Source organism: Sylvia atricapilla, chromosome 1 (assembly GCF_009819655.1).
Source record: "Sylvia atricapilla isolate bSylAtr1 chromosome 1, bSylAtr1.pri, whole genome shotgun sequence".
NCBI classification, from domain to species: domain Eukaryota; kingdom Metazoa; phylum Chordata; class Aves; order Passeriformes; family Sylviidae; genus Sylvia; species Sylvia atricapilla.
Genome location: NC_089140.1, coordinates 108,940,290 through 108,967,231, shown reverse-complemented (window position 1 = coordinate 108,967,231; position 26,942 = coordinate 108,940,290). Strand labels below are relative to the sequence as shown.

Here is a 26,942-nt window from a genome sequence, read left to right as displayed (position 1 = left end):
ACAAATTTAGATATTTGCAAATGCAGGAGTCTCAAAAGTGAGATGAAAATAATTTCATAGATTTAAATGTATAATGAAGAATAGTGAAGATTCCTAAATATTTCCTGAGCTCCTTAGTTGAATTTTATTACAAAAGAAAATGAAGACATTAATAATCTTTAAAAATCTGTTTAGTTTGGGACCATAAAAAGTTTACATGTTGAATGCCTCCTTTGTTATTTAGTCTTAATGTTAACTTGTATATGTGACCATAAAATCTAACTGTATTAAAAATCTTTAAAAGCTTAGGTAGGTTATCTGGTAATTTCAATGGTCTGAAAAGTAGTTTCAGAATTTAAGGTATAATTCAAAATTAAATGACTGTCACAGTATCATGTCTAACATCAACTGAATTGTTTCTTGCAAAACTTTCTCAATTTTCTTCTTCCAACTCCTTCTGCAGATACAAACTTCTGAGGTATTCCAGAGAACGTCAGTATATTGATGGGTTGAACAATTTAGTATATACTCCTAAAATAATTGTCAGTAGATTGTATAAAAATATAACTGTTAATCTCATACCAGAACTCGCTCCTGTTAGAGACTATTGATGAAAGTGGAATGGCAAGATATCCTACCAGAATAAACTTTTAACACTGGAAGCTACTGATAAACACTGTAAAACAAAACAAAACCAACAAACAGCAGCTTAGAATTAGAGTTTTTTGACCAACTGATGATGCATATTTGGGATGAGAAGTGATTGTATGTACCATGCATTTTGTTCTGAAAGAAAAGCCAGCAGCTACCACTCAGATGTTTACAGCATGAGACTACTGTTCAAGCCTTCATTCTTCACACTCTCTATCTTAACTACTCAACTAAATAAACTGCAGAAAACAGACTTGTAGCTTCTCTGGAAGTAAGGACAGAGGCCTCTTCCAGGAATTTTTTATACTAAACTGCCCTTCCTCGTATTTAAATGAATGCTTTTGTTTCTTTTTAAAATGTGTTTTGTAAATATGTGATGTAAATTAATGTGTGTACATTGCTTTTCAATTGTTCAATATTTTATGCTTTAGTATATGAGTGTGTTATCATTTGAATTCTATAGGAATGTTTTTATTAGCATGAAAGAACAAGTGTAAAATGTAAGTATGCTTATAAAAAGGTTATACCTTATGTTAAATGAAGGAAATATTAATTGTTGGCCAGCTATGACTGTAAACTGTTATACTAGTTTTGAGCTCTAGGCCTTCTGCATATCTATATAGAAGAATCAATTTCTTATATGAACCTGCTAGAAAGAAAGCTTTTAATTTTATTTATTGCCAGCAAAATTGTATGATACCCTGCCTGCCATCTGAATCGTATTTATATGCATATTGCATGTGTATTACAGAAAATCTTGCAGTTGTTGCATATTATGGTCTACAGGAACTCTTAACTGTTTCCAAGTGTGCCACTAGTGTCAGTGTCAGGGATTTTAATGCCTAAAATGATGTGTCTGGGTGTGTACAGTATTTTGGTATTGTTCTTTTTTTTTTCTTTTTTTTTCTTTTTTTTTTTTCTTTAATTTTAGTAAACAGCACTTTTATTCCTCCAAAATCAGAAGAGCCAAAAATGTGTCTTCATTGGAAGAATATTAAAGTTAGATTTTCAAGAGAATAATAAAACATAGTTCTAATAGTTCAAATGCTTGCAGTGTGGGATTTTCAGAAGCACAGTGATGGTCGCACTGTTCAGCTGAAGAGGATGGTGATGACATAAGCAGAACAGAAAGCAGGCCAATCCCAAGTGCTTTTTAAAATTCCACTCGTAATATATTATTCAATATAGCTATTTAAGGGCCTATTCTGGTAGAGTGCTGAGTGCTTCTATGATGCACTGAGGATCCTCAAGTCGATGACTGTCAATGAGATTGAGGTTGCACAGTCCCGCCTAAGGATTGGTCCTGTCTGTTTCTCTACTTTTGTGGTGTTAAATGAGTAGTATGAGTAACTAGCCTCTTTCCTTATTTCTTTTCTCTTTGCTTGTAATGTTATGGTACCTAAAAGTATCCCACTACTGAGCATTATTATCTTTCCTAATATTTTTTTACTTCCCTTGTTAATACGAAGGAAAAGGACCAGGTGATTTATTTTCTATGTTAATGCAAATATAGTGACCAAGATATATTAAACTGTTTTGTTTTTCACAGTTACTCAACTCTTTAGGAACCAAAGACTGACTTCTGCTCCCATAAAGAATGGGAAGCAGTCTCTATAATAAGGATTGTTTATCCATGGAGTGTTCTGTAAGAGTGTTAACAAAGAATCCTAACTTTAAGTCATTACTATATGTTGGTTTCCTGAATTGTTGCCACAGATGCTGTGGTGCTTTGTATACTTTAAGTTTGTTTTCCATAAACACTGTTTATTTCTTAGGCATCCCAGCAGCAAATTTTGCCCTTAGCCATCCTTCAGTAAGGTTATGAGCTTAGCTGTAGGCATCCCAAATATTTAGTAGAAGTATTATTATTTAATTTAGTAGTTGACAGGAATTGTAAGGGATATTTTATACCATACTGGAATTACCTTAATATCTACCAGTTAATCTAATATGCTTTAGGAATGATGTAATACACTGAAAATAATTAAAAGCATAGAGTGAAGAAAACATCCTTCAAAAGCATGCTTAAGTGGTTTGCTCACCTCCTGATAGATTTTTTTGTAACAGGGTGTATAGAACATTCTGAAGCATATAGAGAAAGCAGAGAAAATGCACTGTATGAGCAATCATATCTTCAAAATAAAATTAGTTTTATTAGCAGACTAATACAGTTCTTTAAGAACAGTTGAAAATTTTTTAAATCCCTCATGTAATTTTGAAGTGATTTCTGGTTTTCAGTACAGCTTCACCTACAATTTCACACCTGTGATTGTGAAACATCCTTTGGTACTGTAGGTCTGTACTGTTTTCTGAAGCATGCTTTTGTGCCCATTTCTTAGGCATTCCGTGAAATTTATGTGCAATTAAAAAACCTAATGCATATATATGTATATATTCTTACATATATACATACTATATTACACGTATGCTGTGGCTGAACTAATATAACTTTACAGCTTCAAGTGATTGATCATGTATGGTCCTAGAAAAATGTGATTTAAACCAGTATGTGAATGGATTGTGACATATAGCTGAGTTCTTTAAAAGTTTACATTTTGGTGACCCAAAATGATGGATGTTAAATTTTGTATTGTTGACCAACACTCTTCTCTAAATACCTTTTATCACTCTGTTGGGAAGTTTTAGAAGTTGCCATCTTAAATTACATCAAAATAGTGTTTGTATACTACCTGCTTGAACTCAGTACTCTTCTGTAGTGAATTTTAACATAGACAGTGCCTTCAAACAAAATAAATACGATGCAGAACTAAGAGTTGTGCACATTCCTTTTGATAATTTCATGGTTCTTGTAAAATGTAGAGAGAAGCCAATCACATTGGCTTTTGCATTTCTGACAAGGCAAATAAGGGACATCTTCAAGAAGTGAACATGGAGGGAAAAGAAGGGGGTATTTTACAAGATTCTGAAGATCTTGCAAATTAGCAAATAAAAACATTACAGAAATATTAAGAGTAGAATCCGGTTAATATGCTAAGATACTCTCAAGCCCATTTTCTGTATTTCAGATTTAAGTAGGAGAATATAAAATATAAAGTCCATTTTGCAAATAGGCAGCATACTGAAAAGCAAGTGCAAAATGTCCTTTTTCTTGGATCTTGCCACTCTATTTTTCTATCGTTATATTTACTAATTGTAGTGGGTTACTAATGAGCCAGCTGTTTAAAAAAATTAAAAGGATCCATTGCATATCAGCAAGCGGAAGTGTACTTAAGGTTATTTTATTTGTAGAGGTATGTAAGATAGGCTTAATGAAAAAATGCACTGAAACAAATGCTGGGAATTTCCTGTGTACTATCATAGTTTTGGGTTTTTTTGTTGTTCATGAAAATGTTTGTACTTTTTTATCATTGTCTTTTATGAAATATAATGTTCTAAAGATTGTGTTTGTTTGTTTATTCTGGGTTTCTGTGGAAAAGATACCATCTTTGTGTTTTGTTTCTAGACAAAATGCTCATTTTTCTAGTGCTCAGTACCCCAAAGTAACAGTGAAAAAGAAAGGACACACCTGTCCAAATACATCAGGTTAGGCTGTGATGGGATCAAGCCTTAGGCTAGCAGGGCATTTTCCCTTTCTTTGTATTTACAGGCTTTCAGGTTTTGGTTTTATTAGGCAAAGTGACTCAACCTTTTTGCATACTTTTCCAAGACAGGGTTGCTATTCCGTTGAGTCTCCTAATGCTTCTTTCCTATATAGGGATTACTAGAACAGGAATAGAAGGATTCATCCATAATTGTCCTAGGATTAAATAGGAAACTGGTTTTCTCAGGATTGATCGGTTAACTTTATTTTTATTTGCATTTTACAGCTATTAAAGAAGTATCTGATGGTTTTCAGGTTTGCAAGTAATTTTGGGGAGTACTTTAACTGGGGACAATATTTGCAGAATTTTCTGCAAATACATGAATAAGCTTCTTCAGGCATGTTTGAGAGATATACTTTTCTGAAGCACAGGCTTCTGGTCTGTCCTTGAAAGTGTCACTAGTTACAGTATATTGGAAAACACGAAAGAAGATATTTTAAGTATTTGTAGCCTGTTTAGCATCTTTAAATGCTGTTCTACCGCACTGTCACCTTTACCTGTTTTCACTTCTATGTCTCCAAAATCAGAATTGAGAGGTGAGTTTATCTGATAATTGTGTGGGGCCCTGAGTAAGTAATCCCATGTGACTTCATCTGTAGTGGGCTTCATTAATAAAACACAGGAGATGGTAGTGGTGGGTTGTATTTTCTGTCTGCTTACTTTTCATGAGACACCTTTCACAGATGTGTTTTGTTCAATTCCTTTGCAAGAAAAAAATTAGTTACCAACTTCATGGAAGACTTTGATTTATTCTCAGACTACCCATGGTGGAATTTCAATAAATTTTTTCCCAAGATTAATGTGTTTTTTTCCAAATCCTAAACTTTTACTCCAAAGGGCAGTACTGACAATACAGAAGTGCAGAATACTTTTATTCAGAAGAGTATTTGAAAACAAAGTCAATGCACTTTCTTCCTAAAGTTAACAAAAGGAATAAAAAACTTACTGTTAGTGACTTACTATGAAATCTAAAGCTGTTGATACAGTCAGATATTAAGTTTTTATCATTTATGGAAATTTTAATTTACACAACTGAATTTTCATGCATAATGTCAGCTTCTATTCCACTGGCTCGCTAACTACTGCTGTGGTTGAGTAAGAGAAGGGGCTAAGGACAACAACAATCTTGTAATGCCGACTACCAGCATCATTAGCTGTGAATACCACCTGGAAAAACAAAAACAAATATGAGACAAAATGAGAAGTGATCTCCAGATAAAAGCCTAAGTGGAACCATTGTGATCATTGTATGCAACTGCACATGAAACTTCAGAAATATTCTCTATCTGAATTGTGACTGCCTGTAACACACAGTTTTTCCACTGGTTAAATATCCTTTTTTTAGAAGTATAATTATCACATTATTTAACATTTTATTCAATTTATTTAATATCCAAATTGGCATTTCCTTCTTGCTGTTTCATGAATAGCAAGAAGACTTTTTTCTTGTTTCCTTATTGCTTCCTTATGAAGGTCTACTATGAGCCCCGTTTATTTTCTTTATTGAAAAAAAAAAAAAAGAAAGAAAAAGCTAGCCCATTTGCCCATTCTTTGCAGTGTTGGAATGCTTTTGTTCTTACCATGTTCTGTACTGCAAGGAACAGAATTAAACAGTGCTACACTAGCTATCATTAGGCCAGAGTATGAAACAATGAGTTCTTTAGTTCTACTTCAAAATCTAGTAGAGAAGGATTACATTAGTTATTTGGCCATAGCATGATAATAACCTTACATATGAATGATTTACCAGAGCCCTATTAACATCTCCTTGACCAGCACATCCTGTCCTTTGATTTCTCACTCCACATAATACATTATTTTGTGTTGTGAGATGAGAGGTGTCAGCTTTTAAAATAGACACTTTAATAGCATTCTGTGATGCACAGCTTGTGCTCCTTTCAACATTAATAAAAAAGATGCATATGAAACAACCAGTGGACTGAGAAAAATGTGTTCCCTACTGAGGCTCATTTTTAAGAAAGAAGGCTCTTGCACTGTAAATTAATTTCCAATCGACCATTATCTTGATATACAATCAATTTACTTGCATGCTGTAAATCTTTCATCTTCCCTTTTTCATTTCAGTTCCCACAGAAGGCAAGGCTATCCAGCATTAACTTTCATTACTGTCTGGTATAAGAATGTCACCTTTCATTTGTTTCAAGAAGACAGAAAATTTAATTCACGTGTTTGCCACCTTTTCTCCATGGAGATAAGGAACAGCTGAGCAGATCTGTTACAGTTTAACAAACAGCTAGTACAGAACTGCTGCTACAGAAAGGTCATAGGAAAGCACTGATACTTTTGAGGGGAAGGAGACAGTCCCCAAGGAGTCCCAAACCCTTCAGCAGGCCTCACTTGGTACCTGGTTTGGAGCACCTCCCTCCAACCAGTTTATTTGTCCCATGCAAATTCAAAGAGGCATGTTGTACCTTCTTTTTCTGTTGTAAACTGGAGCTCCAAGCATCCAGAACATAGTGCATATTTTTGCTGTCTTTAAAAATCTAAATTATGAACTTTTTCTGTAGCCATACAAATACTGTCTCTGAAAGGCAGGAAAATGCTTTTCCCAGGGGACTTCACAGAGTACTCCACTTACTGTCCCTTAAGCACTTTGAATAATCACAAAAACAATCATGGGCTTAAGTAGAGGTAGAAGGATGAAAAAAATCTCTCCATAGATAACACATCTAGGAACTTTGAGACTTATGGGGGGACTAGTAACTAGGTTCTGTCATGGCTATGTTGCTACAAAGCTTTGAGACTGTGGATTTAAAGTGTTAATGTGAAAATATTTTAAAGTGAAAATAAAGTTCGCCATATGCAGTTAGTAACTGAATTCTGCACATATTATGTATCTTTATTCTTTGCAACTGAAGTAGAGGAAAAAAGGAATACTCACATCAGCATGGTGGTGGAAGGGATTCAAGCCCAGACTCTTCCAGTAAGAGGCTGTATCAAGCTCAAGCTTGTATAACCCTGCTACAAATTGTTCTTTAGTTGTAAGCTCTGGAAGGCCTCCTTTTTCATTAGTTTGTCTGTGTAATGGTAGAAGAACACACTTTTAGAGTTTGGTTAAAAGCCTGAGAAAGATGCAGTTTTTAGCCATTGAACTCGAGTGACGTGTGGCTTAAGTAATAGGATGAATACTTCTATTGATCTGGAATGGCTTATGTCCATTTGTATTATGGATGCCTCAGAGCTTGTCTTGGCATTTGCTACTTCCACAGTGACCACAGCAGATGGCTGCCTGCCATCTCACTAACTCTGCATGGTTTGGGGGTGAGCCAAAAACTGGCATTATTGCTCATAGACTCTTGGCAGGGTCTTGGAGTTAATTAAATGAACCCACTCAGAGGGAACATTTCACCACTTCTGTTAGCAATGTGGAAGCTCTATGATGCACTAACTGTGCAACTGAGTAGGGTCAACTGTCCTGATTTTTCCATGGTTTTCTTTCTTATTAAAATGTATTGAGTTGTCTCATCAGTGTAAATGTTGTTTACAGTTGGCTATTAAAAATTTGAGACTTGTTAATTGAAATAACCATAGGTCAGCTAACAGTGCAGCCTCATGGAATTCCTTGTGGTTTGTATTGGCCTCAACAAACAGGCAGTTTTGTTTGATTTGAAGATACTGTCAGTGTTATCTAAAGCCCTAGTGCTGGTTTGAAACCATACATATTTGAAAACAAACCTATTTAGGGGTCCAGAAACAATACTGAATGCTGTATCTCAGATTTGAAACAACTTAATATGAAATAAGTTTTATAATACTAGGGGTTTTTTTATTAGGTAGGTAATGCATAAATAACAGAGTTGCCAGTACCTGATTTTGGTATCTAAAAACCACTGTCTTGTGTTCTAGCTGCCAATTTTTTTCTGAACATATTTTATTCAAATTGCATGCAGAGAAAAATACTGTCACTGTGCAGTGCATTACTTAGGATTTGTTTTTTCATGTAGCTTAGAAAATAAAAGTATAGAATACCATTTATATCTTACAAGATGCTTTATAGTCAGTTATCAAAAGTTTTATATCCATTCAGTTCTCTCTTTTTTTCTTTGTCATAGATTGATCGCTGCTAGATAATGGGTTGCTTCTCTAATAAGCTTTTTCAGATAATACCAAGTGCATCTTTGATTGAGAATATTTGTTACAGGACCTCTTGCTATCATTCAATTATTTACAAATCATCAAGGCAGAAGGGGTTGACTGGGATTAGCATGGCTTTTGGTTACCTTATCTTGCAGTTATTTTGTTCCTTGTTTCAAATGTTAAATGTGTTTCTAAGACTTCAGTCAACATCCAGCTGTTATGAATAACTATATAGAGTCTCTAAGCTCAGAAATGAAGACAAGTGAAATGAGCACTTACTGGAAATTTTCACGCATTTACAGTGATAGAATATGTGTGAAATTGTCTTTTCACTTGAGGGTGTGAGGCAATTTATGTAGGACAACATGAATAATTTTTTTCCCCCACGTTGTATATGTATGTGTGGCCTTCACTGTACCTATATTTTTCAAGGACACATGAGAGCAGTGTTGCTGGTGGCAGCCCACTTCTCTGCAACATCAAAGAGCCATATGAACAGTTTCTGGAATTTCTAGAAATGCATCTGAGTCTGGGATTCCACTGTTGAAGTTCATTGGCTATTCCAGCTTTAGCCCTTGAGAGCCCTTTCTCACCATTTTTTAAGGTGGAATAGACTGTTAGCATACCTGGAAAGGTTTCAGGTGAGACTTTGCAACCATCATGAGGAGCTAAGTGTGGAATTGGAATATTGCTTAGTGAATAAAGAATGCTCATTCTGTATATCCCCTTAGAAGTTTTCCAATTTAATTTCAGACTACACTTTCAGTAAAAATTGCTTTTTCTTTTTTTAAGTGTTAATATATGCTAAAATAGAGGGCACCTAAAAAAAGCCATCTGCATTTTAAATTCTATAATTATGGCTTTAAAAGACATGGCAATATTTATATAACTGGAGAATCTTTTTTGTTATTTGAGGTGTGATTACTTCCATGTGAGGGAGAAGATGAGAAAGATTTATCCCCATGTTTTCTCCTTTCTCTAAGTCCTTTATCTTGAAGTAAAGAAGGCTATCAAATATGATGTGATATATGTTCAAAACAGTTTATTTTTGGAACTGTGGTCTTGTAAGAAATGAAAATCTATTTAGAAAGACCAAAAATGGCCAATAAAGGTAGGATTCTCAACTAGAGTCTTGGTTTCAAATTGAAAGAGTCTGTCTGATTCTTCTGGTAACAATGCAGCAGTTCATTGGTGGATACTTAAAAGTAATATAGACCTTTGCAATGAAATTAAAGAGAAGTGAATCAGAGTAATGAGAGAGTAAATGAATTAAAGGATAGCTTAAAATACTTTGTTGTGTTCATAGGAATTATAAAGTATTATAAAACCATTTTGCTACTTGAAACTAGTAGTACATTTAGAAGACCTTCTGCAGTAAGTTAATTCAATGTATGTTGTTTTTTCTCTGAGCAAAACAGACATCTCACTTTAGAGAATGTGGAACTGATCTTTCAACTATTTGGCCTCTTCCCATTGCCTTTCCCATCTCTCACTCATTGTTTTAGTGTGACTTACTTTGAATTTAACAGTTCCCAAGATCCATCTGCAGCTTCTTTATATAATTTAACTGGAACATTTGGAGCCGGACTTCCTCGGACTGAATCCACAACTTTTACATAAAGAGGATGCTTGGCATCAAAAGGGTTCTGCAATAGGAAGAGAGAGTTTTTATGTTGCAAGAAGGGTAAGTGATGGTCCATCACAAAGCAGTAAGGAATATTATTCTTCAGATCTACAGTAGAGACCATATTTTCCATGAGATGATTGCTGTGTACTGAGGAAACATAATCTGAAACTTTCTGAGGGCTGGATATGGTGGAGCCAGGAAGGAAGATTTCAGGAGCTGTTGGGCATGTAGCCATACACCAGGGAGGCACTGCAGCTGTGAGACCACATTTCTATTTTTTCTTTGGCATGCCTTAGCTACGCATCATCTCCAGCATGAAGTTGCGACTAAATTGTGGCCTCAACAGGAAATAATTACATCTTCAAAGGTAGTAGGGATGTTTAAAAATCTGCCAACTCATCCTCTGTATTTTGGACTGGCAATTTGAGCTCAGTTTTCTGGATTTGAGAACCCCTCTGATACCTTGTTGCTATTGAGTTATCTCTCTTGCCACAGAGTTACAGTTCTGCTGTAGACTTGGTAAGCACCACATACTGACTCTCTCCTAACAGCATTTTTAATCAAATTTGTCAACTCTGGCAGCTACACAAGGACAGGAGAGGAAAACCTTCCTTCAAATACAGGATGGCTATAATTTTCATCCCAACATATTAATCACAAGTAGTGATTATGGCCTGATATTTTACCTTTTCAAAAACAGAGTTGAATCAGGGCTTTGACCCTACCTAAATCTGCATATGAAGAGTGGGAAAATAGAGCTATGTAGAAGATGCTAATCAGGGATGATCTCAAAATAGCAGTCACTGGTATCCATTTAATCACTGTAAAATGAATTGTGATGTAGATGAAAACTATAAAAAACTAAGAGCTGTATCCTTTATGCCCTCTTACAATCTGGGATGTTCCACAGGCCACAAGCTCTGTCTAATATTATACCAATGTATCAGCATGTATCTATGCTGCCTGCATGCCCAGATTCCTCATGCTCTCTTTCTGGAATACAGGGCTCCTCGCTGGTGTTACTCGTGAGGCCTTGGCTGCACTGTCACAGCTGATTTTCCGGACTTTTCCACCCTGGGACCTCAATGAAAGTCTCATTCCTCAGCAATGTTAGTCAGGTATTATTTTCCCAAAGATCAGAGTTAAGAGGAAAAATGAGTAGTAGAGAGAGACAAGGTTGTTGTAGAAGAATTTCAGGCTGAAGCATCTGAGTCTTTAGCTTGCTCTCCTGGGAAAAATGAGCCCTCTGGAAGAAGGATCCTGACTTCAGCTCTGTTCTTTTCTTACATGGAATTAAGCTGCAGTGGGTAGAGCAGTAAGGCCGAAGTCTAGAGAAGGCCTTTCTCCAGCATGGATTTAGCAAAAGCAGATGACGTTCCTTATGACACAGCTTGTTCTTTACATTATGAATACTCAAGGTTTTTGTCTAGTGAACATAAGAATTTTTCCTTTCTTGTTTTACATTGTTTTTCATGTAGTTACGGTGTCTAATGACAAGTGCTGCTTCCCTACCCATAAAGTCACTAATCACTAGAGAAGGAGAAAGAAGGACCAGAAAAGAACAGCAGCAGAGAACTACAGTCATACTGTAGAAACAAAATAATAATGATAATAAAGAAATAATCTATTTTTTTTTTTTTGGTTACACTAATTAAAAATAATAAAAGAAAAAAAATTGGGACTACATCAGTAGAAGGACTTCAGTCCTGAGACACTTACCGGTGGTGCAGCTTCGGAGCAAAGTGCCAGGCCAACTAAGAGAACCAGAAATACAGAATGAAAAGCCATTTTGGCTATCACTAGAAAGTGTGTGTCAGCAAGCAGAAACTAGTGGGAGCTGTGATTTTTATATCAAGGCCTCTGAAATGAAGCTACTTATCAGAAAACCCCTATACTTATCAGAAAACCCCTATGACTCTCAACACGTAGATTCATACTATTTACTTAGTAAACAATGAGAAAATAAGTAACCCATACAAACATGAACCTTGTTTGTGAAAACAAGTCTTTTCTATCCTTGTCTGTGAAAATATTGTGAACATTGCCCAGTTCAACTACTGTGAACAGTTTTCTTGGAAAAAAAATCTATTCTGTTTTATTTTTCTTTATTTATTGAGGAATAATGCTGTATAGATGTCAGATAACTGAGAGAAATACAAATTTTATGTCAACTCAGCAATTTTAGTGAGAAATTCTCCGTGGTTATGGCTTGGTTTAATTGAGTCACCCATGCTTATATATTAAGAAATTTCTCTCTGTGTGGCTCTCCTAACTACCTCCTATAAAAGGTAGATGGATTATCTGTAGGCTATTTCATTATCTTACACATTCCCTAGGAAGAAAAATACATTACTTTTGGTTTTCAGCATGGCATCAGGATACCTATACATCAACTTCTGAAGCACATTTAAACAGTATTTTAAGTTGTATCTCTTGTCCCTTAGATTCAGTACAAGCTTAGGACTTTCCCAATCTAACTGCAAGTCAACCGCTGCCAGAAACATCTGGTTCACTTGAAATTAAACTTTATCTTTCTGATGTTTGCTTAGAAACACGTACATACACTTTTTTTACTAGCTTTATCATCTCATCAGATGACCACAGGCAGGGTAGTTTTTTTTCTGTTTGTTTTGTTTTTTGCCATGTATATCTATATGAACAAATTTATGTCCTATTTTGAGGGCTTAGCATAACACACTTCAAATGAAACCTACTGGTTTTCAAGCTCCAGGAATAGCAGGATCCCATGAGATCTCCGTACTTTATGATGAGTGCCATTTTGAAACTGTTTGCACTGCTTACAAGAGTTGTGTAACTATGGTAGCATCTAGAAATCTGTGAAAAAGTAACCAGTGAAATGACAAAGGCAAGCTTTTGTAACTTGTGAATTCACTTGCCATGACATCATACCAGCAGGCTCTGGGTATGAACTCCAAGGTCAGCAGCAAATGAGTGCTGGAGGTTTCTGGCCGGCATGATTGAAGTTTCTTTCTCTATAATTTATGTAATCCAGTTAAAACCCAATTCCTCTACTTCAAGCTGTTTTAAATAGAGTAGGCCATGGGTTTACAGAAATCACTGCTAAAGCCCTCAAAGTCTTTAGTCAGGTTATTAGCAACTTTATTTGACTCACGGTCACTCTACAGCTTACCTTTTCCTATTTCTAAAAATATGAAGAGAATATTAAGATGATGCTTCTCTTTTTGGACTTCTTTTTAATGATGGTTACAGATATGACTTATTTGGGATTAAACTGGAATGCACCTGTATAGGGCAGCCAGCTTCTTTGTGTAAAATAATTACTTTAATATCAAAGATGCTGAAAGAAGTGCTAATTGAAATTATTTCAGTACTTCCTAGATTGATGTTTCAAGGGGAAAGTTGGCTGCTCAATCAATGTGTTGAGGTTTACCTGGAGTTTTAAGTGAAGATACACAGATTTTAACTCTTTCAGCTCTCTGGACATACTTACTTCAATGGTTTCTGCATTGTTTGTTCTGCTGCTAGGTATTCAGAATTTCACCTGTTCACCCTGTGACCTGATTGATAGTGAGATCACATTTTCTGTGTGTAAACTTGGAGTAGCACAGATGACTTTCTTATTTTGAGTACATTTATGTGGCATTTTTTTAAGATAACACAACTATATAGATTTCCTGTTTTGAGTCAATGTATTTGGTGAGACTTCTTTAAGGTACTGGAGGAAGACAACTAAACTAAGTCAAGTGTGATCCCACACGTATTTTTCAGATGTCCTTTGCACTTCAATGAAATCATAATACTTTAGAAAACAATAAAATGTAACTAATTGACTCAAAACGGTTTTAAAGAAGTAATATTTTATTGACTTGTCTGAAGTTTGCCAGGTTACAAAATGGGGAAAAAAACCCAAACAACTAATGTAGCAAAAAGTTATGCTTTAGTAGTAGGAAAAACCTTCCTCCTAAAAGCCTATGATAGTTCCAGTGGAGGAAAGTGTGAAAAGACAGTACATGTTTATTCCTGGGGATCAGTGACAACAGCAGTGGTTGAGTAGGAGAAAGGGCTGAGCAGAGCAGCGATGGTGTAGTGGCGGTGACCAGAATCATTAGCAGTGAACACCACCTGGAAAAGAGGAAACTTGTGGTCATGATGAGCAACATACAGTCAAAGCTACCTTATAAACAATTAAGAAGCACACCCCGCTTCATCTGCACTTTGCTGTTCTGTTCAATGCTTTCACCCTCCTGGAGGATAATGCTTCTCGTTACTTTGTGATTGCCAAGGACTGAGATATTTGTGAGGTTTGGGCCGAGGGTCACAGAGAGCCTCAGCTGTGGTGAAGCCGGATGGAAATAACCACACCTGAGCCAGGCAGCCTGCTTTGCCATGTGGAATGGGAGGGTTAGGGGGAGGTGTCTCAAGTGACCAGTAAGAAAGCCAGGGGTGAAAATCCACCTAGGGAATTTACATACAGATTGTGTCCAAACAAGGCAGGCAGCTGGAGCCCAAAGCTACTTTCTGTACTTCAGTGCCCCCTCCTGTTTTTAACACCACTGGTGATGGGTCAGTTTTTGCGTTAAGAACTGAGTGGCCAGACATGCCAGAACAATGAGAGACTCTTGCCCTAAGAGAGTTCAGATCTGCTTGTCTCCAATGCAATGGGACTTGGGACACCCAATTCCCAAGAAAGTATTGTCACCTGGATTAAATTCCAGCTTTCTTTAGCTTACTATTTGATCTATTTTTTAAACCATGATGCAGTTTCTATAGGTGGGATAGAAAGTTGTCTCCTACAACCAAAGTCTAAGCTGCTGGGACATGAGGCATGGCTGCAGGCTTCAGTTACCTTGTACACAGTCAGTCACTGAATTCTACCCACTTCCCAGGGCTGGCTTGTTGATCTGTGGCTATTCTATCAAGGAAAATCTTCTTCAGCCTAGCTGCAACAGTCTCAGTCAGGCACTTTTAAGCACCTTCTGAGGTGTAGCTCTGACAACTTTCAGACATGCCAATGGCTGGGGAATACTTTTGATTTTGTTTTGTTTTGTTTTGTTTTAACCTAAATCACCCAGACTGCACTTCAACTTTTATGGACCTGGGATTCAGTAATTTGTTTTAGTCTTCCACAGAGCTCTGTGAACTTGTGGTTTGAAATGTTCTATAACACTACCAGTAGCTGTTCCAGACTACTTAAATTAGGGAAACTTATATTTAATCCAGATTAAGCCTGAAAAATTTAAACAGCTTTTTGGATGTACTAAGTAAATGTAGTAGAATAGAACAGACAATAAATCGGTTTAGGACTGAAAGCAAAGGGAGAGACAGCACATTATCATATTGCTGGCCTGCTTGAGAAATTTGAGTATCAATGACATACTCAGCTCTTCCTTTCCCAATATGGTTATTTTTTTACTTTTTTATACTTTTTTTTTTAAATTGCATATTTTGGTACTGAACATCATTTTTAAAAAGGCACACCAGAAATAATTGGATTTTTTCCTGTAATTACATGCCATATTGGAATTCAGGGATTTTCATGTGACTAATATGGGGGAAATACCTCTGATTTAAGCTTAGCTTATTTCCTATAAAATTAGAGTTTCCAAATCTCTCCATGCCTTCAGCATTAGTAAAATAAGTTTCATTTTCTTGGTACTTTTTTTTCTAGTTTGTTTTTATAAGCACTGTTTACTTTTGAATAATGTAGCTCTTTTTGAGCAAGTTTCCCCACTGGTGAATGGGCACAGCTACACTTTGAAGAGCAGTGTCAGCATTTGCAGGCAAGTTGGCTCCTTCCTTTGGCTTAGCTGGATATTTACTGCCTTTATTTGCCCAGTGTTGTGTGGCAGTGAACCACTTCACTGAGTGATGCTGCTTCTTTGGTATTAAAGGGCTTTGTTTGCTCTTTCCAGCTGATGCCACTACACAGGCAGTGTACACTGGTTATCAAGGATATTTGCCACTACTCACATCAGCATATTCATGGAATGCAGAAAGCCCAAGCGCCTTCCAGTAAGAGCTGGTCTCAAACTTCACCATGTATTTTCCCTCTACAAACTGTTCTTCTGTCGTGAGCTCGTGAATCTCCCCGTACTCTGTGGTTTTCCTGTAATGATTAAATATCTCTATAAATATTTTATACTGACATTTAGATGCTAAACAGAAACAGTTAGTGTGGAATATTAAATAGCAGAGGTGCCAAATTCTATATTGAGCAGTTTCTAATCATCTGAAGTGATTCCTTCCCTCTATGAAGTGTATGTTTCCATATGTTGCAGAGTCTGTCCTTGCTACCAACTCACCCATACACACCACAAATCAAAGCTGGCTGGTTTAAGGCCCCTCTTTTAGTATCATGTTTAACTTGTACCAAATGTCCTCTGGAGCCAAAGGTTACTGTTATGTGACCCTGAGTGGTAATGTCTTGGAAAAGCAATTTAGCATCACAAGATCTTAATAATTGGAATAACAATGCCTTTGCCAAAGAGCAGGGGCCTCTTCCACTTATATTGCTCATATAAATGAGTAATAGGAATTCCCAGCTCAGAGCTTATGTACTCAGCTTGTAACAAAAAACTGTGAATGAAGAAACTCCAGCAGCAAGAAGGAAGTACAGCTGGCACTGCACACTATTTGTTTGAAAAGGAGGCTTTTCAAGCTTCGTATAACAGCTGTTTAAATATTTACATACTTAGCTCCTAAACCCCATTTATCTCTTTTCCCTCTTTTACTTAGTTTCTTATTTTTTAACCTTTTGTGTTTATTTGTTTTTATTTGTATATTTTTCTGCTGAAAATATTTATTTGATATTTATAGCACTTCATAACCACATGATGTAGTTGAAGAAATGATGAAGGAAGATTTGACTGGAAGAACTAGTGGAACTGTCCTGTCTTATGGCAAGGAGTAACTGCCCAGGCAGAAAATGAACTTGAGGAGGAGGAGAGGAAGTGGAGAAAGCAGTGACATGCTGCTTATCTGGGACAGAATCAATTGTGCTATTGGGCTTTTCTTCCTCAGTCTCCTTCTCCTCCTTCACTGTATTTGTAATCTTTAGCCAAAGATTACCATGGTGGTAAAAAAAAAAGACTGAATGACAGAGTTTTGTTTAAATTAAGAGATAACAAGATTGAAAATCCACGCTAATTTTAATTTTTCTTATTTGTCAAGACTGACAAAATCTCACTTGTCCAGTGCAAGTGTAATCAACTGTATCAAACCTGCAGAGAATCAAAGTCTTATTTGAAACGAGTATCACAGTCAGTTTGTAAAGAGTATGCATCAGTTTTCCTTTAGTTTAATTAATAATTCCTGGTTTAATCTATATTGCTTTATTAAAAGAAGAAAGAGTTCATTTGTGAGTGTCCTTGAAGCTGTAAAACAGAATTACTGAGATCCTGCAGAAGAGAAGTTTTTAGCAATCCACGTACTTCTGCTTATAATCTGGATAGTCTAGACAAAACAATTAAAAGGAAAAATGGTGTCTGCCTCAAAATCTTTGTTCAGAAAAACAGATTAGTTTTAGTTTGAGGAAATTGTGGATGGAGCTGGAATGGTGCTTTCCCTAAGGGGTTCTGCCCCAGAGTGTCAGATGTTAACCATCCAAAACAGCCAGGAAACTGGAAAAAAGAGCTCACTTGAAAAGGCATGCCCTCTATCAGAAGTTAATGGCACTTTCTTTATTTTAATTATTAAGTGGTAGCCATTCAATGCAACTGGTCTCACAAGAAAGCCCTTCAGCATTACTGCTGCACTGACAGCCAACAGGACAGTGTGTGATTCAGAGCCTGAAGAGGATTAGCACAAGGCAGAGGATGCTCTGCATTCAGGGCTGGTAGGAAAACACTGAGATTGCTTCTGAACAGCACTTGTATTTCTATCTGAGTGGGGGACTAAATATAGCATGGTTTCTTTATTCTTAATAGGATGTGGACTGCCAGCATCTGCTGTAAGATGGACAGTCAAGCTAAAAAGTTGTGCTTTTCCAGTAAAGTTACTAGAGTGTCAGCCCATATTGTGATCCTGGTCTTCTTTTTGACTATCTGGACCTTAGTTGTATATTGTGGCCAGGTTGAATCTACACTGTCTGCACAACGATGATATGAACTCTTAGGACCCTTACTGCATTGAGATAAACTGTACTCTCAGATGCAGGAAATATCTCTGGAACATAAGCTCTTATTTTAGAGTTAAAAAAAAAAAAAAAAAAAAAAAAAAAAAAAAAAAAAAAAAAGAGGGTTGGGTGACCACTTCAAATACACAGAAGTCTTTTATTTCATGACTTGTAACCTAGGTCACAAGAAAAATTGTGTTTGGTGACTGCAACTCTTCAGCCACGTGATAAGACCTAGATTTCCAAAAACTTGTGAGGATTAAGAAGGTCAAAACTAGTCATGGGAGGAACTCATATAGAATCCAAATCACATGTTCTGTGCCCTAAACCCTTCCTCAGTATGTGTCTTAGCTCAGGTTATCTCTTCTTGCATATTTTTAGCTAGAGTCATTTTGAAATAAGCCTCTTAATAAAGTCAGCTGCTACTATTCTAACTTCCTCACTGCTCCGTAAATACCAATACTCAAATTCAATAGTTGCTAAATACATTTGCTTATACATATGCTTAAATACATGCTTATACATGGAATACATTCCATGAAATGTGCTTTCAAAGTAAAAACAAGAAAACAAAATGATAAAAGCATAACTACAACAGACATTTGTACAAAATGTAACTTTCCCATATGTATCTTCTAGGTATTGTACAAAACATTATTCACCTGACAGCAATATTTACAGATTGTGTTCCTGGACTTCATTCATATTTTCAGCTGTTTTAACACAGGTAAATTCTGGCTTCCCCAAAAGAATAAAATTGTAACTGATATGAAAACTTGGTTCAAACAACTGTCCCTGCCTAAAGTCAGTGGTATTACTGAAAACAACCTTGGTTATGATGCAAGTCAAGAAAAATGCCAAAATCTTTGCCTGCAATATAAGTTCCCATCTCCCAGCAAAATGGTTCTCGCTTGCCTAGGATTATTCTTCTGAATTTATATTGAAGAAGTGATTAGATTTTCTTGAGTATACTGATGTAAAAGTGTCAACAGAAGTTGCTAAAGAACTACAGGATTTGCCTCCAATGGGCTTGTGGAGAGCAGCATTGCAGACTAAACAAGAAAACAATTATGGCCCTGAAGTGAGGGAATTTAATATTGACATTACATTTATCTTATTCTTCTGTAAATTGTATTTGGTATTAGATGTTAAACAGCACTTGGTGAAACATTTGAAATTGGTTTGCTAATAACAAAAGGAATGCTTAAGGATGTTATCCTTGTCTCTGCTCTCCTTGAAAAAAAGTGTCATTTTTCATGAAGTTTCTCTGTTCATTAAAGTATATAAATCCATTTTAGGATCATTTATTCCTAGGTTAACACTCAGCCCTTGGGAGAGGTGTTGTTTGTTTATTTCAGTCTTGTAAACTCTCTTGCTGCTTTTCAATGGGGAAAAGTGTTTTTTATTATGTAAAAAGGAACAATTCAGGTGGACAGAAAGTTCTCTGTCCTTACAGTCTTCTTCTCTGGGGTTCCTTTTTTATTATTTTTTTTTCCCTGCTGCTTTTATGTAAATAATGCTATAAAAATCCTAATAAAAGACAGTTAAAAACGTACAGTTCACTCCTGTCCATTCTTGTGCTTATCATTTTGTGCTTGAATATTCTGCTGCTACTCTAGACTTCTCTTGAGTTATTTAAAAATCTGATTCAACAAATTGTTGTAATGAAAGTTAAATGTGTTTGCTGACAAAGCTTACAGAGAGGATTTTGTATGTGACTGCTGTAAATAAAGCTCTATAACTGTTGCATATGAAGATAGCTTAGTCTGGATTACCTACAAAATGCTGGTAAATAAGCTTTTTATTTCTTTCTACTGAAGCTAGGAGAAAAAAAATAAGTCTTAAAACTAGTCCCTTACAAAGACAAGATGACCATCTGAACATATTTTTGCAATTAGCATTTTAGTCATGGATAAGTTCCACTTAAATCTAATGGATTTTAGATCAGATTTTATATGCTGTGAACAATGATACTGTGGCACATGTGTCAGAAAACATTTTCCTGTTTTGATCAGAGCTCCATTCCATTAACTCCTCAGTTGCTTGCCCAAGGCACCTTGAAAATGGCTCCAGAAGACCATACAACTTACCCAACAGCAAAGTCCTGCCAGCTTCCATCTTCAGCCTGTTTAAAAACCTTAACAGTCACATCAGATGCAGGGCTTCCTCTGACTGCATCCAGCACTTTCACCATAAGAGGGCATTTGGAATCAACAGAGCCATGGGAGACCTTGGGGAAAGGAGGAGAAGTTGTATAGGAACAGTTCACCAAGCCTGCAAAAACCTTCTCCCAAAGAAGAATTCTAATTGCAGAATTACCATTCACTTAAAAGTAAGTTCTCTGATGAATGATATTCAAAGCTAATTTCCAAACATCTATTTCTTAAGCAGAATATCTTAGAACTTTATACCGATAACTTTATTACACATACACCCACAGATTGCTTGATCAATATTTAGTTGCTCTAAATGGATCTTGGAAAATGGTATAATGTCATACCTTTATAATGAGATCACAAATATGAAAATAGTAAATTCTTTTAAGTGCAGACAAAGTATGTTAACTAGGGAAACCAACAAAAAAATACATATGACATCCTAAGGCTGAAAGAGTATCCCTCTCTTAGGCTTCATTACACTATAAGGAATCCTTAGTCATACCTCAAAAATATTTTTAGTGCTTTAGAGAAGCACTTATTTGGCAAAGCTGCCTCTTTATTGAGGACACGGGATGTGAGTCATGAACAGATAGAAACAAAGGAAAAAAAGGTCAAACCACCTAGATCCCTGACCCTTCCATAATACCTTAAAATAGGTGAGTAAATAGCAAGAAAAAATAAAATGTTTAAAGAATTCTGAAGATGCTGCAATAAAAAACCCCCAGGAATATCATTCTGGCAAAGCCCAATGGTTACAGAATTTCATGGATGAGGAGGATGCTAGTCATCTAGAAAATCTAGATTATCATTCTTGTAATGATTGAATTTGAATACAAAGAAACTCACCAGTGGTGCAGCTTCAGAGAAAAATACCAGTCCAGCTAAGAAAACAAAGAGCACAGACTGAAAGGCCATTCTGCTTGCTGTTAGTGAGCCTTGGTGCCAGCAGCCAGGAGCTGGGGGGATTTGGGATTTTATAGCCAATCCACAACAAAACAGGCAGCTTATTGGGTGCCCATATGACTCCAAAACTGCTGATTCTGATTATTTGCTTAGTAAATAGCCCAATCCTAGAGTCAGTTCATGAATAGCACTGCCATTGAAGTCAATGGAAGGACTGCAGGATCACTAGAGCAAAGAAAATAAGTAACGGACACAAACATGACCCTTGCCTGGGGAGATTACACTCATAGAAAGCCCTCTACAAAATGACCTTTGTTTGCCCAGAAATCCAACTAGTTCTAGGAGAACTTCTATATCGTGCCCTCAGGTTGTGCATGGTAATGCCCCAATGCTTTCTCTGCATTTGCCCCATGTTTCTTCTCAGTATTTTCAGGGCTTTCTGAGGATCAGATCCCGCATAGGGATGCAGACTCAGTATATGGGTGATGGAGTTTGTTCATCATGTGGCTTGAGCAGTGCTGGATTCCCAGTCAGTCTCTCTGCTTGTTGGAAAGGAGCAATGTCTCTGTTTTGAGGCACAACTTAGGTGGGACCTGACATGATCTGCCACCCACCAGAAGTTTCCAATGATTCATCTTGCCCAACCTTCAGGTAGACATTGAGGTCTTCTTAGTCACTGGGAAAAGACCTGTAGAGAGCTATCCCCCTGGGAAGGTAAAGGTCTCAGAAAAGTGAAATGAGTCCTCTCTTGCACCATTTACCCCAGAAGAAGCCAAGGCAGCCAGCAAAACCTAGTAGCTTTTAACATCTGGCTAAGGTTCTAGTTGCCAAACCTTCATTATACTGGGAACGTTATTGCTACATGTACATTTCTATGTTTGTAAGTGTACAAATGTACATTTCAGAGGTTTTTCAGGGAGGAACTCAGCCCCAGCCTAAGTTGGAAGAATTCATCTGGGGGAGATGGCATGGTATAGCTGGTTTTGTTCATCTGCATCGCAAAAATTGCCCATACTGTACCTTGTGCTAGTTGAAGGACAAAGAAACTGCCCTGTTTAGCAGTTCCTTTCCCCTACCTCCTGAACAATCCTGACACTTTTCAGGAGCTGGCACTCATTTTTTGCTGATTTCACAGTATTCTAACAAAAAGCAGGTTTCCTCCTTAATTTGAATAGGATTATGGTGAAGGTCTTAGAGAGAAATCATAGATGGTATTCTCCAGAGACTTTCATGCCTTCAGGCTGCTTTATGCAGTTTTTCTCTCTAGACAAAGTTGACTTTTGACAAAAAAATCTATAATACAGTAATCTCGTGCACTGGGATCAAAGTGCTCTTTGTCCTTACAGCAAAGCAGGCTGATACGTAGGTAAAATTCTACACACACTTTGCCTGCACGTAAAAAGTCAGTGCAAAGTGCCCAGTGGTAGAAACCATGCTGCAATCCAGTGCTTGTGGGTTGTATTCAGATCTTGGAAAATTAAATGTTGCTCCTAGATCTGTGCAACAACATAACAGTTCATTATTTTGTTCTCATTATTTGTGACTATTTCTCTGAAGCAATGAAGCTTTGTATGTCTGGAACAGAAATGATCTGTATTTTAGGGCAAATAGGCTGTTGTATGTTTTGTTGTCAGCTGTTCTGCAAGGAAATAATGCCAAGGAGTTAATTATATTGGCACTTGTCTGCATGACAAATTGCTCTCCTGTGGGACAATTACTTAAAAAATATAATTTTCTTCTAGATTTTCCTGCAAAGTAGGAATTTCTGAAAAAACAGGTCTACAGGGATAGTACATTTCAGCTGTCCATATTATTTGGTTTCCCTCTTTTATAACATTGACCTTTTGGCAGCTGTTTCTTGGAGCAAATAATGAGCATGAAAAATTCTAACCCAAATATGATTTTTTCCTTGTCCTTGTTCATTTGCTGTTTTTTTTAACCCTCAACATCCCATACATAATCCAGACAAGGATTCTTTGACTACTGGCAGGGGCACCAGTTTGAGTGGAAATTAGACTTTGTCTGTTTGTGAATCTCCATTCACAAAATTTGCACACAACTAAATTATTTCTATAAGTTCTAAGATACAGGTAGACTCAGTGGGAAGGTTAAAAAAAGTATCTAGTGTATCTCTGATAATGAAGCATCTAGAATTAATACAGAATTCTATTAAAATCCATGTGAGCCTAATTTAAAATTACTATGGCCTAGAGAAAGCAATGCTAGGTAGATTCTCCCTCTTCCATTGTCAGCATCAACTTAGTACCACAATGTGGTAATATTTTCCATAAAATGTATGTGAAGGCTCAAGCATTTGGAAGAGCTGGAGGACAAGGATGGTTCCTCCTGGCTAGAGAATCCAAACATGACTGTGGGAGGGAAAAGGAGAAAGAGGATGGGTAACTGCTGAGCGTCCAACAGGTGCTGATTGACTGTTGTCTGTCTGTTGTCAGGCATTTTCTGTGCAATGTGATCCTGAAACTTATGTACCGAATAACTTATCTCAGATAAAAAATAAGAGAAGGTGAAATGAAAAGGGGCTGAGCTCTGAGAGGTAAGTGGGGCTGGGAAACTCTAGAGCTTCTGAAGGAGGAGGGAAGCTGCCATGAAGAGCAGGAAAGAAGGCAGCTCCCAGAGACTGCTAGCAGGATACATGCCACAGGAAAATGGTGCAACATGGAGCCTTAGCACAGAGCAGTAGCCTAAATGCCCTTTTGTAAGAAAAGAGTAAACAGAGTTACTGAAATCTCAACAGAAAGAGATATTTAGGAATCCTGGTGTGGAGGAAGCTGTAGGGTTACATAACTAAAACAGAGATAATACGAGGATATATAGTGCAAAGATCTGGGATCTGGGGGACTCGTGAAACTCAGAAGGGGTGCTGACCCAGCACACAGAGTTATTATGGTGCTGGAGAAGAGAATGGCCCTGGTGTGCCCAGTAACCTCAGCTTTATGGAAACAAACAAGTGTGAGACTTGTTATGGAAAAATGTAGATAGTCTTCAAATATGTGAATGCTTTGAGGCTTATCTAAATTCCAAAACAATTGAAGTTCATCTCTGAAGAATTAGGATTAATGCCTATTTCTAATGAAAGTGTGTTCCCTGTTTGGAAGCATTACAGTGTTCAGGTCAAGAGCAAACATGTCCTGCTAATACTCTTGTTTATGTCAAGGATTTTTCCCACTATGCTACAGCATTTTTCTCTCTCTTCTGTGTAGTCTCAGACACTTAGGCTTGTTTTACATAGATAAGCTCCTTATACTCTGCTGCATTCCCCTTTATTTGACTCTATTTAGAAAGCCAACTACTTCTACATAACAAAATGCTCAGACAGGCTGGAATACCTGACTTTGACCATAAAAACCTGTAAGCTTCTCCTGTGACATTGGAATGAAAGGGCCTGATAGATGGTAAGCCATTCAGTAATCTGGATAGAATTCCGTAGTACTGTTCAAAGAATTAATGAATTCCTGGGCTCTGAAAAAAATCCTTTCTATAACATAGAGACCTGAATGTGATGCCTATTTTCACTTCTCTGGAGTAACATTCCATAGGCACTTACGGGAAAAGACCTGAGATTTGCCTCTCCAAGGAATTCACCTGAGTTTTCTGAACTAGAGTCAAGAACTCCATGAGTTTTAGTTCAGGTGTCTGCCGGGTGAGTTGCTCTGGCACTTAAGGAGAGTGCTTGATGCAGTAACTGCCTGAAGCCAGGGAGGAATTTTCTGTTGCTTTCACTATTTGCTAATTATATAACATTTCCCCTCTCCGCAAAGCCAGGGTTAATGCTTTTCTAATTAATAACTGTGCTCAGGCAGGTTCATGTTTGAGCTTGAATTTCAATTTGTAAAGAACGGTATTAAAAATGGTGGCATTTCAGGTATGTGTGGTGTTTGCATGTTTATCAGCCATTTTAGTTTCCATTTTTGCTGAGAAGCATGTCTGTATTTTGAGTTTTAATGGTCATTCTCAGATTTTCACCAGACTAACACTGCCTGTTTATTTGGAAATATGAAAACACTACTGATCTTATGCAGAAAATTAAGGAAAACTTACTTATTTTGTATCTTAAATCAAATCCAGTTATTTCAAATGTGAGGAAGTGGATACCGTTAGCAAACAATTTTGAAGACAAATGGTTGGGTTGGTCTTGAGGTATAAATTCACAGGTTTTTTTATCATTTCCAAGGTTGTATCCAAGGAGCATCCTGGGACATAGCTCAAAGTCAAAAAAAAAAAAAAGAAAGAAACATACAAATAGATGATTCTTGCTTTAGGGCATTTGTAATGCATGAATTCACCTGGCACCTGCTCATCTCAGCAGGCTCTGAAGCATTTAAACTCCAAGGTCACTGGGCACTGATCATTACTACTTCATTAGCTACCTCTATAGGTCTTGTGATCTCTCAAAAACAAACCTCTGTTATTCAACTTTAATATGTATTCATGTCTACATATTAATCTATCAGTCTAGACAAGTGATTTAAAAAAGAAACCCTAATTCAGTTTATGCACAAAGCTAACTGAATGTCCTTGTGTCAGCCTTAATATTTCCTGTATTTAAAAGATGCTGGAACTTGCCATGAGATCAATGTTTTTAAAGGTTAATCTATTTATTAGTAAAATGATTAGGTGGTTTATATTTTATATTTATCTTTTGTGCCATTCTTACAGGAAGACATACACAACAAATCTACAGCATGATTCAAGTGTTTCAACAGCAAAAAGAAACCTTAACAGAGGTCACTATTTTCCTAAGGTCATGGCTAGGCTCTTTTGGGAGTGTATTATATTTTTAAGCGAATTTCCATCAATTATGTTTTTGTTTGCAGTGGACTGCAGATACCAAATTATTAATTAGAGCAGACATGACAATGAACATCTTCCTCTAGCAATAATGACCCAAAGAAGTTCTGTAAGGTTAAATTATAATCTTTTCTTAGGTAATATATATTTGCTAAGCTATTGCAGCTATGCACTTTGTTCATCATCTTGCTGTTTAAGATTGTAAAATGCTGAGTCTAGGGTACTTCATTCTGGTACCTGAATACAAATAGGTGTGAGGAAATGCCTGTTTTTTCATCATGCAGGGCCACCTGAGTAGGCTCTTGAAAAGCTTCTGCAAATTTGCACAGGGCTGAATTAGCCATTGGTTAATGTCTTTTGAATTACTCAAGCCTCTGTTTAGTGGAGATCATTGCAGGTAGATCATCAGACTCACATGGACGCAGCATCCATGTGAACTATGGCTGGTGTGCCTGTGAGTGCCACTCTGTCGAGTGTCCTGGGCCACCCAGACCACATGTCCCTCCTGTCCATCTGTCCCACCTTGTAATAAGATCCCCATCTGCCCTGCAATAAAATCCCCTGGGCATATTGTTGAGTGGGAAGTTACCAAGTGACAGTGACATTTATGCCTTTTTATTAACTGAACTGGTGCCTGCTTCCTGCCAAAAGCTTTGAGGAAATGCTGTACTAATCATTTTGTCTCATAAACAGAGTTCCTGTATCCACCATGGGCTTCACTGAACGTCGGCATCAGCTTCCAAACATATTTACCAGTGTTACTGGTCTGACAAAACCAAATGAGTGCCCCATGAGAACAGATCTGAGAGGAAATAACCTTGTATCTTGTAAGGGATAAAAAGAAAAACATATTTCAAAAGGGAAGGGACAGAACAGATCATGATCCTATGTACAATGCATTTATAACTTCTGTCTTTCATTTTTTATGGAGGTTTTTTTTTTCTTTTTTTTTTTTTTTGTTCTTCTTCAAATCTTAAAAACAAGAATAGAGTATAGCACAACATTTCAGGGAGAAAAAC

The 26,942-nt window shown here is 36.9% G+C and overlaps 2 protein-coding genes and 1 long non-coding RNA gene across 5 annotated transcripts in view; 1 reads left to right on the top strand and 2 right to left on the bottom strand.

The window, feature by feature from the left end:
* B4GALT6 (beta-1,4-galactosyltransferase 6) overlaps positions 1-1,543 on the top strand; it is a 28,157-nt gene extending 26,614 nt beyond the window's left edge. Inside the window, exon 9 of the mRNA XM_066330380.1 lies at positions 443-1,543. Coding sequence (XP_066186477.1) covers positions 443-590 — 148 coding nt within the window. The 3' untranslated portion in view covers positions 591-1,543. The remainder of the gene's footprint in view (positions 1-442) is intronic.
* The window catches only part of LOC136368246 (uncharacterized), a 198,689-nt gene that overhangs the window by 84,743 nt on the left and 87,004 nt on the right, over positions 1-26,942 (bottom strand). The window lies entirely within an intron of this gene.
* On the bottom strand, positions 5,088-21,174 carry TTR (transthyretin). Of its 3 annotated transcripts, none has more exons than XM_066330364.1 (4): positions 21,058-21,164; positions 9,846-9,976; positions 7,135-7,270; positions 5,088-5,399 (listed from the first exon to the last, which is right to left on the bottom strand). In XM_066330364.1, exons 1-4 carry the CDS (start codon positions 21,124-21,126, stop codon positions 5,292-5,294), a joined length of 444 nt encoding a protein of 147 aa, XP_066186461.1. In that variant the 5' UTR covers positions 21,127-21,164; the 3' UTR covers positions 5,088-5,291. The 3 variants fall into 3 exon arrangements, with proteins under 3 accessions (XP_066186461.1, XP_066186453.1, XP_066186445.1); XM_066330356.1 differs by lacking the exon at positions 21,058-21,164 and adding an exon at positions 11,677-11,790; XM_066330348.1 differs by lacking the exons at positions 5,088-5,399; positions 7,135-7,270; positions 9,846-9,976 and adding exons at positions 13,778-14,061; positions 15,910-16,045; positions 20,143-20,282 and having other exon boundaries at positions 21,058-21,174.

Excerpts from the sequence above, each read along its gene's own strand:
- TTR (XM_066330348.1), bottom strand. The coding sequence starts at position 21,126 with ATGGCCTTTCAGTCTGTGCTCTTTGTTTTCTTAGCTGGACTGGTATTT. Across the intron at positions 16,046-20,142 it reads TGGCAGGACTTTGCTGTTGG|GAAAACCACAGAGTACGGGG; the intron begins GTAAGTTGTATG and ends TAATCATTACAG. Across the intron at positions 14,062-15,909 it reads CATTCCATGAATATGCTGAT|GTGGTGTTCACTGCTAATGA; the intron begins GTGAGTAGTGGC and ends CCTCTTTTCCAG.